Genomic DNA, 13,622 nt, shown 5'->3' with positions numbered 1-13,622 from the left:
TCGCGGGACGCTGGAGCCTATCCCAGCTGACTTCGGGCGAAAGGCGGACTACACCCTGAACTGGTCGCCAGTCAGTCGCAGGGCACATGTAGGCATGGACAACCATTCGCACTCACATTTACACCGTTACTGAGTGGGAACTGAACCCACGCTGCCTGCATCAAATTCAGGCGAGTGTACCAGTACACCATCAGTGACTGTACTATTATGTCTTGATCCAAATTAGGATTATTCCATTACAGTCCAACTGACCTGCACGACACTCGGACTGCCCGTAAACCTAAACCTACTGTAATTGTATTGTTAAAAATCTAGATATCCTTTTAAGGTTGTGTAGTATCATCGATCTAAGCGCATCAGTATCCTGATTTTGAATTGATTGATGTCTTCATTGACTATTCCATCTAATGTTTCATATTGAACCATAATTCTTACACATTCCCAATATATTCTGAGCTAAAAGTTCACAGTCAAAGTAGCGATACCCGATTTGTATGCAAACCTGCGTTTACAGATATGGCTGGACTAAATTACTTTTATGAATTAATAATAATATTTTGATGGAAATTGTTGCTATGGGCTATGTCCTGGAAATGATCATTGCCACTTATTGAACCATATTTTTAAAAATAATGCGTCAAATTATCACCAGTATCCTATACATAGAGTGCAGTTGTTTATTTGAAAATATAGTTGAATAGGATCTTTGAAATGCACTCATTCCAGGACAGGGCACAATTGTGTCAATACACATACTATAGCTGCAATTAGCTAGACAAATTGATGGTGTTGATATTATGGATAAAAAAATACTTATTTCATTTTTGTTGTTGCTGATATTGTGGCGAAATTGTACTGGGCTTCCAATACAATGATAAATGTTGTTTTTGTAATGACAGGCTCACAGTGAAGTCAGACAGGCCAATCAGTCGAAAACGGTTCAAAGAATGGGTCTGTTTCTGCTGCAAACATAGATAAGAAAACATTAACTAGGATTTATTTCAAATCTATTTATATTCTATTAGTCTGGCAATCTTTAAAATAATCTTGGTCATATTCTGTACTCGATTTCCAGATAGATGTCAAGGCTGATATCAATGATGTCATTGTGGAAAAAGCCAGCCTCTTTTTAAACATTAAACTAGAGGTTACTCGAATGTGTACATTTTTATAAGCTTGAAGGAAGACGCTCTTGTGACTGCTGCACTGCAGTGGATTCCAAGTTCCAAGACTGTCAAATATGGGAGAATTATTTTGATACCAATCAGGGACAAATACAGGCTGTCTTCCTTTTCCATCGAGAACAATAAACCGATCCACCCCCAAGTCACCAAAAACCCACAATCCAACACAGTGACGCACAAACTTGAATTGAGGAAAATTAATGATCAGACATCATTTGCATTGCACATAACTCCTCCACTACACTATTATTCAGCTAATTTTAGAGTTTGTATGTGCACGATTGTGTGCATTACACAACGTTATCCGTCTCCAAAACACAGAAGCGAAACCGATTCTACATACTGACTCCCAAGTAATTTATGAAACACGACAAGTAAACAAAAGGTTTTTACATGGAGACGGAAGGTCAGTTGCCTACGAGACATTCTGATGACGTGGCTACCATTTCATTTCTTCAAACAAAATTAAGAACATGCACTTTGCATTTGCTGGCCTCCTTGAAACCTGCTCTATGTGTCTGTCTGAGTGCTTGTCGAAATAAAAAGTCGAAAGCGGGTAGATCCCCAAAAAAAGTTATGACTATGATAAATAAGGTGAGTGAGGTTTACAGGGGACGGGGGTGGGGGAGCAGCGGGAAGAGAAATAAGGAGTGAGAAGAAGCCCAACTGTGAGGAGACGTAGACGAGGCCGTTGCTCTATTCACGCAGCTAAGATCTCATCATAGGATGATAATGCTTGGAGTGGATTGAATGCTGAGTTAATATTTTCTTCTTTTTCGCTGCCTTGTTTACTGCTGCAGAGAAAACACCCCCTTAGGGAATATAATACTAGAGGCCATCTGGCTCGCAGTGACGCATAACCTGCCCCCCCCCCCATCTGCCTGCAGTATTAGTAAATCCCTACCACATTCAGAAATGATGAGTGACCAACTTTGTTGCGGTAGGAGGTAAAAGGTTATTTCATACCCATCCATCCATCCATCGATTTTCCATACAGCATGTCTTCATTAGGGTCACAGGTGAGGTGGAACCTGTCCCACCGGACTTTGGGCAAGGGGCAGGGTTTACCCTGGACTGGCTGCCAGCCATTCACAGGGCACATATAGACAAACAACTATTCACACTTTTTTTTTTGAATATGGGAGGAAGTCAGAGTAGCTGGAGACAAAAACATGCAAAGCGCAGGTAGAACATGGAAACACCACCCAGAGGTTAGAAACCAAAACCTCTCGATTATTAATCGTAAATCACTACAGACTGCGCTGCCCTTCAGGATAAAGTGAAACATTAAAGCTTGAAAAAAAAAAAGAGTAAAATCTTTTGATCTGCAGTATTGGGTTAAAGCTAGTTTAAACCCAGTGGGAGGTATTACGATTTTGGCAGTTACGTATTCAAATTTTTTTCGGCATTGAGATTTGGGGGGGGGGGGGGTTGGGGGTCGGGAACTGAAACGTTACATGCCTTGTGTAAATCTCCCAAATATCCCAACCCAAATAGCCACTGGCATTAAACAAATAGCATCGTCTCTTCACTCGTTTTCATCTCTGATATAAATACACTAGTCTTTGTGACACAATTACAACACGAAAAATGGTTGGTTGTTTGAAATTCAGGAAACAAAGTATGTTTTCATTACCCTTGCCAAACTCCAATGCCCTCATTAAACAAAAATATTATTTTTCTAATTAAAAAAACAAAAGCAGAGACTAATTAAACACATCTTAGTTGAGAGCTGAGAGTTGATATTCCAACTGAGATTTCTATATCTTGATCTTCTTGGCTTAGACAGAAGACACGAGTAGAAGGATTCAACCTCCCAGTGGAAAGTAAAATTAAGTGATGAAGTGTAATAGTTTCTGTGGATTAGGGCGAGAAACTGGGAAGTGTAAATCGTCCAGAACAAGTCTCCCAAGACTGGAAGATAACAAATTATGAAAAAGAAAATCATGTACAAAGACTGAGCTCGCTCAACGTTTAAAACACACAGCTGTTCCATGCCCTGGTGGTAAAACAATGTTTAGTTTTCCCCCCCAAGTGACAAAAATGTACTCAAGCAGCAGTCAACTTCTTTCAAATTCTTCTTCAACATAATGAACAATCTGGTCCTTAAGTGTTGAAACAAATGACTCTTCTCACTCTTTGCTGCAAATCAGCATCACTGTCCTACATTTCTCAGGCTGTACCTTTTGCTTGGCATGAATACATTTTAGAATTTGAATCCATCGAATAATAATGGAAAATTCTGAAAGATGAGGTTGAACTAACTGGAGAACTATAAATACTATATTAAATGCAAATGAGTGACAAACGTGTGATTAACAGGAGAGGACCCTTCTGGTCCACAGTGACCTCAATTTTTCTCATGGTCCTTTAACCAACTGACTGCGAATGTTCTCTTTTGAAAGACCGACATCACATAAGTAAAGTTAATCTACATGCAGAGGATATTATTGGCCAGTTGGGTCAAGGCCAAGCCTCGGTGATTCTATTTTAGGATTATGGATGACTTATTTAAACTGTTCCAGCCTTGTGACATCAACAACACTTAGAACACCCTACCGTCAGGCTGACCTCCATTCGTGTGTTCACTGATGTCTTTTGCACGTGTAACAGAGTGTCGCTCATACGTGCACACACCGTCTGTTGGCACAGCACTGTTAAGTATTTAGTTGCGTTAGCTCAGTCACTACGGTTGTAATCTTGATGACTACAGTGCGGCCCTTCGTGTGTCAATCAGCACAACTCCAAAAAAAAAAAGCACTTGAAGGAACAATCACTGAAGGAGAATGTAACAACTTTCCAATTCTGTTCGCAGTTTGCATGGCAAGAATAGCTGCTACTCACACACTGAAAGCAGTCAAGAGTTGGGTGCCGAGCATGATTTTATGCATGATTAAGTCAGCTCAGTATAAACATGAGCAAAAAAAAAAAAGTGTGTGTGTGTGTGTGTGTGTAGCTGGATGTTGCTATGGTGACTTTAGTATAGGTTGGGGTATCCCGCGTACCACACATGGAGCTCGCCAAACCCTGGCACTCGGGACTTGGAGGCATCACGGTCGAGGCCACGTCATCTGCCTGCTCACACCCCTCAGTTTGTCACATGGGATTACACTCGTATATGCTGTTTATCCAAAAAAAGAAACAAATATGGGCATGCATTGGTGGATTATTTAGGACGCCATCCAGTCCCCTCACCACCCTCCCCAACAGAGGACGGCTCTGGAGTTTGTCCACGTGTCCTGCTGGCCCACGTCCGTTGCTTCAGCCTTAATACCTTCGCCTTGTATTAGCACACACAGGGAAAAAAACAACGATGTAGTCAACACTCAGTGAGTTTTAACAGCAAAAAAAAAAATGGCCCTCGGAATGGAGATGTAAAACAGCAAGAGTGGATTCAGATAGGACAGCAACAACAAGAAGGAAAGTCAAAAATAATTAGAGAGAAGAGAGACAAGGAGGCGACGCTCAAAGGCGACTTGAGCGTGCTTTCACTGGAGATCCCAATGTTGAGCATGAATAATTTCAAATCAAAGTGGGGGGAGCCCCTGAAGGCCAATGCAGACATCTGGACTAGGATACATCCGGACTGATCCACACCACTGGTCAATTAGATTATAAATAGGCATTCATGACCTCATGCTTTTGATTGAGCCAGTGGATACTGATCCATATCATTCATATACAGCGGATAAATGAATAATAATAAATATTAATAATTATAAATACATTGCATTGCATGATGTCCTGAGGATAAGATACAGCTCAATTCAGGATTATATACAATATATAAGTAATGTGTTATTCAAGTTACAACTAAAATGAGTTCATATTAGCTCACTTTAATTTCTGTTTTCTACAGTAACGTTCGCCTTGTTAGCGAGGCTTACAGCCTCACTTTATACACACTGTCATTCATCTTAATTAATTCATTAATTAAAACACCGAATGAACTAACTCCAAATTCAGAACTGGCCAATAAAAACAGAAAAATATTGTACTTCATATTTTCCTGGAGGGTGCATTTGAGATTAGCCTCTGAAGTAATAGTGAAAAATGAAGTGACTTAAACCATGATTTTAGTCCATTCTTTTCCAGAATGAGAGCGCTGAAAGAGGAGGATGCTCTTCATGTGGCACAGCCCGAAGTAGGCATCAGGTGCAGGTGGAGATGGACCTGGCGCAAGTTGGACGCCAAAACAAAAAAAAAGCAAAGAAATGAGGCAAATCTCATTTGAATCTTAAATTTGTACATCAACATGTACTTGACTGGTGTAAATACGTTTTTCGGCGTGAAGATTTTGTATTTTATTTTTTGCCTTATTGTACTCTTTAGAGTCTTCCAGATTGCTTAATTTATGTTCAAATAAAAGACAAAATCTCTGCGTGGGCCTTTTTTTGGTCACCTTTTTCATGCCTTTGGTGTTTGCATGTCTGATCTCTGCCTCTTTTATTTATCTTTTATTTTCATTTCTTATTGGGTACTCTTTCCTCCATTCTCTTGCTTCCTACATACCCTCCACTCTCTCACGGGACCTCTGAGTACTCAATCCATAAAATTTGTGCACGAAGTACATCAGGGCTGCTATGTGCATTGGACTGTGGTACTAGTACCTTGTGAGTGAGTGTGGGCCCACATTTCTTTGTTTATTTGGTACTTGGTTTTCAATGCCATAATCACAGTTTTGGAAGCCGTAACTTTGTTAATTTTGTGAATTGGGTGTATTAAGAATAGATTTTTTTTGTCTTAATTGTACAACGGAGCCTACGTTTTGAACCTATAGTCTCCATTGTTTTTCCAATATACTGCGGCATTGTACATATTAGTTTCTTACTTATTAATACATATCCCCAGTTAAAATTAACCGTTAAAAGTTTATCGATTCAGGTAACAGCGCCACCTAGTTAAAGCAGAGCCCAGGCCGCGCCCAAAGTGGGAGGGTGCTACACATGCTATCGAACAACGTACACTAAAGCCAGCAGACATTCCAACAGCTTCTTCCCTCTTGCCATTCACTTCGTAAACATTTGATTTCCATTTCCATTGTGACATGCCGCAATTTGCACATCTCTGTTGGGACTCTTCGACATTATTACTGTACTCACTGTTGTAGGCCCGTCACTCTGCATTATTTGCATATCTGTTGTTGATTACTAGTGGCCACTATATGCTTGAGAACTCTCTGCACCATTTGCACAATTATCACACTATCAGTCACTTTAAATTGATTGATGACTGCATTATTTCCACAATTGCCATTCCGTCATCATTACCACATTACTGGTACGCTTTCATTGCTCAATGACTCTCCGTACGTCCTATGTCCTAAATGAATATTTTGTCATAGCGGCTGTTTGTTGTCATAGGTGTGGCTCCGGCTAACACAGACAAATTCCTTGCGTGTTTTAATAAAGATGATTCTGATTCTGCATTCTTTTTTCTAAATGTACATTTTTGATTTTTTTTAATACTAATCTTTAAACACGTCTATTACTATTGCCATTTCTTGTCATTGCTCACATAAAAATTTATCAAATAAAAAACTAGACTAACTCAAAATTATTGCTATTTTTGCACTTAATTGCATTTCTTAGATGTAAACCCTTGCACACCACATCCAACACGTTGAATTCAGAATTTAGTACATGGATAAGTCACAAACACGCTCCTGCAATGAATACCATGGAATCCGTATATTTACTGCACTTAAATACCTTGCGTGTACTGTATCTAGAATGGTCGATTACTGTGCATATAGTGGATGCAAATGAGCAGTTTTTGAGATACAAGATCCCAAAGGGAAGGACTCAATGTATTGAGGTAAAGCGCATGGCGCGTTAAGATGAAAACTGACTCACCTGTTTCCAATTGTCAAAAATGATGACTTTACTGTCCTCGTCGTCAACTGTGACTGTACACTCGTAGCCCTCACCTGCAAGCAAGTATTCAAACAAGTAAAGTAAATATTCAGTCAGTGTGTATGTCAGTATGGAAAATAATATGCAGCAAAACAAAAATATGAGTGCAGGATAAAGGCAGCTGAACGTGATTGAAACTGACTACAACAAATACAGGAAGTCCTCGACCTACGACGTTTCGACTTTACGACGGCCGTCCCTCGTCCGCCATTTTGTCCCCAGCACCATAGTGTTTCTGCTTAGCTAGTGCATAGTGCTCGTCTCTGTCTGTGCCTTTTTCGCCCTCGTTTTTTCACATGGCCCAAAAGAAGAAAGCTGAGTCTTCCAGCGACGCTGGTCCAGCCAAAAGAGAAGCAATTACCATGGAAACGAAGCCTAACATCATAAAAAGATCGGAGAAAGGAGAGACACCGACAAACATCGGTAAAGACTTAGGCTTCAGTCGGTCAACCGTGGTGACCATTATAAAGGACAAAGCCCGTATTTTAGCGCATGTGAAGGGTTTCCTTGAGGGATACAGCGATCACGAAGCAACGTTCTTCGATCCTTGCCGAGATGGAAAGATTGCGTACGCGGAAATTCGGGTTACGTCGCCAGCGTAGGAACGGAACCCGTTTGTAAATCGAGGACTTCCTGCATTTTTCAGGCTGCATTGACATTTCAGAAAAAGCCAATCTAAGTGATAAGAAATTTGCTTCACTGTCTAATCCCCCAAAAATTTTTAAATGGCATTTTATATATGGCAGTGAGCGGGTGTGGTGATGGTGTGAATGCAGCTGGAGAGTGTCTGTTATCAAGAGAGTTTGTCACATTGGCCAGATTTAAAAAAAAAAAAAAAAGTATCAGTATGTGAGAATTTCTTTTACTGGGTGGGGTGGGGTAGTGTATGTTGGTGGGTGCTGGGTGATCCTTTGCCAGATATTCATCTTTTTTCAATTTTAGGACTGAATTTGTTCTTTGGGAAATCTGTAATCATCATAATATTACAGCCATTTTGACAAAGTGATTTAAAGACTGTATAAGAGCTTCTGTTATTATCCATCAACCCATTTCCCTTACCGTTTATCCTCACTAGGGTCGCGGGTGTGCTAGAGCCTATCCCAGCTGACTATGGGTGAGAGGCGGGGCACACCCTGAACTGGTCACCAGCATGCTTTTGGGATGTGGAGGAAAATGGAGTACCCGGAGAAAACCCACGCAGGCACAGGGAGAACATGCAAACCCCACACAGGCGGGGCCGGGCCGGGATGTGAACCCCGGTCCTCAGAACTGTGAGGCAGATGAACTAACCAGACAGCCAGCAACCTCCGTTATTATAGCTTTGGCAGTATCATGTAAATGCCCAACCCACTGGAAGGACGAAAACGGATGACATGATGACATATTTTAAAGTTCCAACTCCTGGTGTTAACCAGTGCTGTCTTGAACTGGTAATTACTCATTCAGGACATGTTTTAATTGCCATAAAGTGTTTATCCACTCATTAATCTGACATGAAGGTGCACCAATGATCATAAAGTGCCAATTAAGCACAAGCTGCTTCTTCTTTATCATACTGGATGTACAGAGTAGGTCTAAACACTCCAACACACATTTGCAGGAGGAAAGTCAAATCAATAACCAGTGCGCATCGATGAAGCAGACATTTCTGTCCATTTATCAAGCATAAAGTAACCAAGTGGTGCACAGTGATAAATGCTTTGTGCTGTGAGTCTGAGCACTGTGCAAAGATGGTAGATGCCCCTCGGCGACAGTGATGGAAGGATTCAATAAATGGGTGGTTGAGGACTGATTATTAACATTGCATTTTGACAGACAGTTCTATTGACTAAACAAGGTGACGTGATGAGGAGGGGATTTCAGCATGTTCGCCACAATGACTTGAGTTCGTTGTCACATTTCTGTGGGGCCAATTATGTATTACTCGTGCACTCACTGTAGTTGTCTCTCCGTGCTGCACTATTTGCATATACTGGCCACTCATGCCAGATTAGCATCTGCTCCATTTGCACACTGGTTGAGGAGTATCTGTAACATTTGCACAACCAACATTGTCCCAGATGATCGCACTACTCGTCACTTTAAACCGCATACACTCCTTGAAGTCTCAGCGCCCTTTGCACAATGGTCATTGCGCCGGACTATTGCAATATTAGTCATTCGAACTGCTCTAAGTGCTAGAGGACTCTGCATCTTTTTGCACAATTGTTTTTTGTCAAAGTCTTTATGTCTCCAAAGTGTTCTGTAAATTGACTGTCTGTTGTAGTAGAGCGGCTCCGACTACCGCAGACAAATTCCTTGTGTGTTTTGGACATACTTGGCAAATAAAGATGATTCTGATTCTGTTGTAAATTGACCGTACTCACTGTTTTTTTTTTTTAGTCAAATAAGACGGTTCATATAGTAATTACCCGAGTTTAGATGAGTGGTGGGGAAATTACAATATCTAACCTGCAGCATTAGTTCACCAGTTGCGGTATCTACAGTATACAGTTTGTCTTTCAGTACGTTTCCTGGAGAGGGCCAATATACAGTAGTTGAAGTTTGAAGGTTTTTAACCAGACCACTAAATTATTAGCTGATGCCCCAAACATGGAAAACATTTAAATACAGATTCATTGTCAGTTTCTGAGGATAAAAGAGGCAAATGATTGAATTGAATTCCCAAAAACCTGCAATTTCTCAGCAAACACAATTCAAGCTGTGACTGATGGGAGATACATTCCATGTATGCAAACTCAGCAACACATGTATGAGCAATTACCACATGCTTGGGTCTCAGAGTCTACAGACAGGGATCTGTCCGACTGGCCGGCCAGTGACAAGGCCAGTGAAGACTTGCCCACGCCATTCTGTCCCAGCAGCACAATCTTCAGTGCCCCTCCGTGACTGTGGTAGGTTGACTGGGGTGCTGACGTTTGACTGAACGATTCATCACGAGGCAATGTTGTGTCACTGATAGGCAACGTGGCAGGTTCCTCCAATCCCGGGATCCAATCACAGTCCTCGGATACAGCCTCTTCTCTCCGCAGCTGGTGCTTGACGGGAAGGGGTGTGCTTCCGCGTCGGAGGGGGGGTGCCGTGGTGAGAAACATACTGTACTAGACAGGTTTAGGGGAAAAAAAAAAAGCATGTAAGAGGCAGTGCTCACTTTCATTTACAGATCTACGTGTGACTCTGAAATGTTATCTCTCTTTATTGTATGTACTATATTTCTCTATGTAAAATCCCAAATTTGGTTAATGATGAATCTCGGCGAGGGTGAAAGAATGGCTGGAAGTGTGATGGACATTGTGCATCATCGGTACCTGCTGAAAGAATGTTTGAAGGTATGAGGACGTTTAACGGCAGCAGGTTGATAAGGAGAGGGGCAATCAAGACAAGAAAACAAGTGCTGAAGAGGGCACAAAGAACAAAACACAAAGGCGGGACAGAAAAATAAGGACGTAATAAGGATATACATAACGAAGGGTTAAGCTCGACTCTATTGTACAGAGAGAATGAACAAAATCGAAACATCATGTCGTAATGCCAAGATTAAAAGGTTAAAAAGGTTTCAAACAACAACAACACACTACTTGTAGTCCAAAATTATTCCTTGACTGAGAAAATGCAAATATAAAAGCATGTGTTGCAGTTGCAGCAGGTCAGGTAAAGGAGACGCTCATCAATATTGACACAAAAATCAATGTTTGTCTTACAGAGGCCCACACTTGCATTTGCATTTGCACTTGCAACATTTGCCTATAGGGCAAAGCCAAGTGCAATAGTGACACTTCGATTAGAGGGAATGGAACATAATGGAATTGATTCCTTTCACTTTTACACTAACAATAGTGAATCAACACCTCCCCTCACAAAGTGTGAACAAACATAGCGTATCAAGAATGAACTGCTTTTATTAACTGCACAGCTTCTTTTTTTGAATACTACTGCATCTTAAAGCATTGGGAAACACATATTGACACATTTAATTATGTGTATTGATGTATAAAGTGATGTGTAATGTTAAGTAATTAAGGACGTGTTGATGGTGTAATATGTGTGAGGGCAGGCATGTGCATGGACATTTTTGGAGGCAGGTGCTCAAGCTCCAAAAAAGGCAAGCATCACCAAAGGTATTCATTCTACGAAGAAAGAAAAACAGTAGTATATGTTTTACTTCTGTATTTATTTCTGTTAACACAATCAACACAGTCACTAAAACAACTATTAACAAAGGAGGTGAAGGGAAGCTATAGTAGATATTAAAAGTCTTCACACCCCTGTTCAAATGGTGGTGTACACCGTTTGTGGTAGAGAAAAATGAGACCAAGATCATTTTAAAACTTTTTTTTTTTCACTATAGTTAACCTATAACCTTCACACCTCAATTGATAAAAAAAAATTATGACATGACTGTGATAACAAGTGCACAAATCCTCTTATAAATGGGGATAGGGCTGTGTTCAGAATTATGCAATCACATTTAAACTCATGTTCATTGGGAGTCAGCACACACCTGCCACCATTCGAAGTGCCTCTGAATAAGCCCAAATAAGTCAAGGTAAAAGCATATGTGCAATTGTCTCAAGGACTCAAATACATGCCCCTCAAATGTCGAAACGCTTTAGGTGGAATTGATGACAGAGTTTTTTTTTTCTTTCCTATATATGAATGAGGAAAAAAAGGCTGCATCAAAAAGAGCACTTTCTTCATCCAGGGCAAAAAGGCAGATGCTTGAGCACCACTTGGGGTCTTTGTGTGCACGTGCCTGCATAAGGGCATTTAACAACAGAATGTAGCAGTATTAACCGTGGGAAATGAGAAAAACAACAAAACAGTAATGTGTTTTGCAATATACTAGAGTAAAGGTCAAACTGTAGACAGTAGTAGGTACAGCATAGTAAAGGAATTTTCAGTGAAAAGCATAGAAGACTATTGCAGTCTAGCATAATCGTATACATTTTTTTAAAATATAAAATAGCAATAGCATATGAATGTATGGTAATATGAATTACGCAGGGTTACTTTACCTTCATGGTAATGTTAACTGGTAAACTATAGTATCGTTTTAGTGTACCACATGATACTATACTAGTCTGTGTTATGCAAGTATATTTGCGCAGTAGTAGTATTTATTTTGCCACGCAGAGGCTTAGTTCAGCTAGCTCAATTAGGTTAATTGAAAGGGCTAATCAATTAAGCATGGCCTCCATTGTCAGCAGGCTCAGGGGAGCCATACGTGCACGCTGAGGTAACCCTGACAGCAGGCTGTGCCAGTTGTCAGGGGTTAATCTGCTTCTCTCTGCGGGCTGGAGAGAAACTAGGGCAAACAACAGTGCACGATGCAAATTTAATTCTCCAGCCAATGTTTGTGTTCTGCTGCTGCTGCTGTTGCACAGACAGAATAAGGCGTAAGGCAGCTCTGGAGTTTCTTAAAGGCGATGGAACGCTGAATAAATTAACACGCGTTATCCTTATTCATTTGGAGTGATCAAAGCAAAACAGTTGACAGTTGTCACGCCACTGCTGAGTACTTTTGTAAACATGCACATGAGTGAAGCTGGAGATGCACACAATAAATTGTAGTTTAGCACACAAAGACAGACACAAGTAGGTGTGCAATATACATATTTACATACATACACACACATTTTTATTTTGTTGTTGTTTTTTTTTTTTCGAGAGTACGTTTCTGTATGTGCGTGCGACTAGGTGGAAAATAAAAGGTGTCGCCTTACCTGGTCAGCCATGGTTTGCAAGAATGATCTCTGGAGGGAACAAGGGCTGTAGTTTCAACCTCGCGTGCAGTGGCCGGTTCAAGTCATTTGCGCTTAAATGCAGTGCCGGTATCACAAGCACTTCGGCGTCAGCACGCGGGGCGATAACAAGCTGCTCCGCGTTTCCTTTATCATCATCTGCCTTTCTTCTGACTACCGCACGTAGAATCCGGTGGTTGGAAGGAGAGGCGCGGCGCGTGGAGAGAGACGTGGAAAGGAAAGGATGGAGGAGGCTGCAGGACCGACAGCACCTGCTTCTCCGTGTGGAATAAGATAATGGAGGTGAGAGAAAGCCATCAGCAACCCATCACATCTCTTCCTAGTTTACCTTTTTGAACGTGATCCAACGAGCGAATACCTCCCCACGTCTAGTAATACTCCACCTGCCCCCGAGCCCCCCCCCCCCCCCCTCTCTCTCTCTCTCTCTCTCTCTCTCTCTCTCTCTCTCTCTATCTCTCCCCTTTTTGCTCCCAGGCAAAAAAAAGAAAAAGAAAAAAAGACGACCAGCAGAGGGAGCCAAAGTGATGTACCATCAGTGAAGGTTATAATAGTTTCTTCATTTGAATGAGGTCAACTTTGCACCTCAAACATGAGGAGAAGCAGGCTCCGTTCACACTGCGGGTCAGTTCCGATTTTTTATTTTTATTTTTTTGCCGATATGTGTCATGTATTTGATATTTTGTTCCACGTCAATGTGAACAGTTCGATTCCGATTTATTTATTTGTTTTAATTCGACAAAGGCCGTATGTGGATATAAAAC

The 13,622-nt window shown here is 41.1% G+C and overlaps 1 protein-coding gene across 2 annotated transcripts in view; it reads right to left on the bottom strand.

Annotated features, from left to right (window-relative positions):
- The window catches only part of rem2 (RAS (RAD and GEM)-like GTP binding 2), a 30,032-nt gene extending 16,777 nt beyond the window's left edge, over window positions 1-13,255 (bottom strand). The window contains exons 1-4 of one of the 2 annotated variants that reach the window (XM_061695191.1): window positions 13,190-13,255; window positions 12,823-13,115; window positions 9,864-10,200; window positions 7,040-7,113 (exon numbers count right to left, since the gene is read on the bottom strand). In XM_061695191.1, coding sequence (XP_061551175.1) covers window positions 7,040-7,113; window positions 9,864-10,200; window positions 12,823-12,834 — 423 coding nt within the window. In that variant the 5' untranslated portion in view covers window positions 12,835-13,115; window positions 13,190-13,255. Of the gene's footprint in view, window positions 1-7,039; window positions 7,114-9,863; window positions 10,201-12,822 lie in introns of both variants that reach the window. The other variant, XM_061695189.1, reaches the window with a different exon arrangement.
- Between the last annotated feature and the right edge of the window lie 367 nt (window positions 13,256-13,622).

The sequence above is a fragment of the Phycodurus eques genome, chromosome 13 (assembly GCF_024500275.1).
Source record: "Phycodurus eques isolate BA_2022a chromosome 13, UOR_Pequ_1.1, whole genome shotgun sequence".
Taxonomy (NCBI): Eukaryota; Metazoa; Chordata; class Actinopteri; order Syngnathiformes; family Syngnathidae; genus Phycodurus; species Phycodurus eques.
The sequence above is the reverse complement of the archived record's forward strand: the minus strand, read 5'-3'. Positions and strand labels throughout refer to the sequence as shown.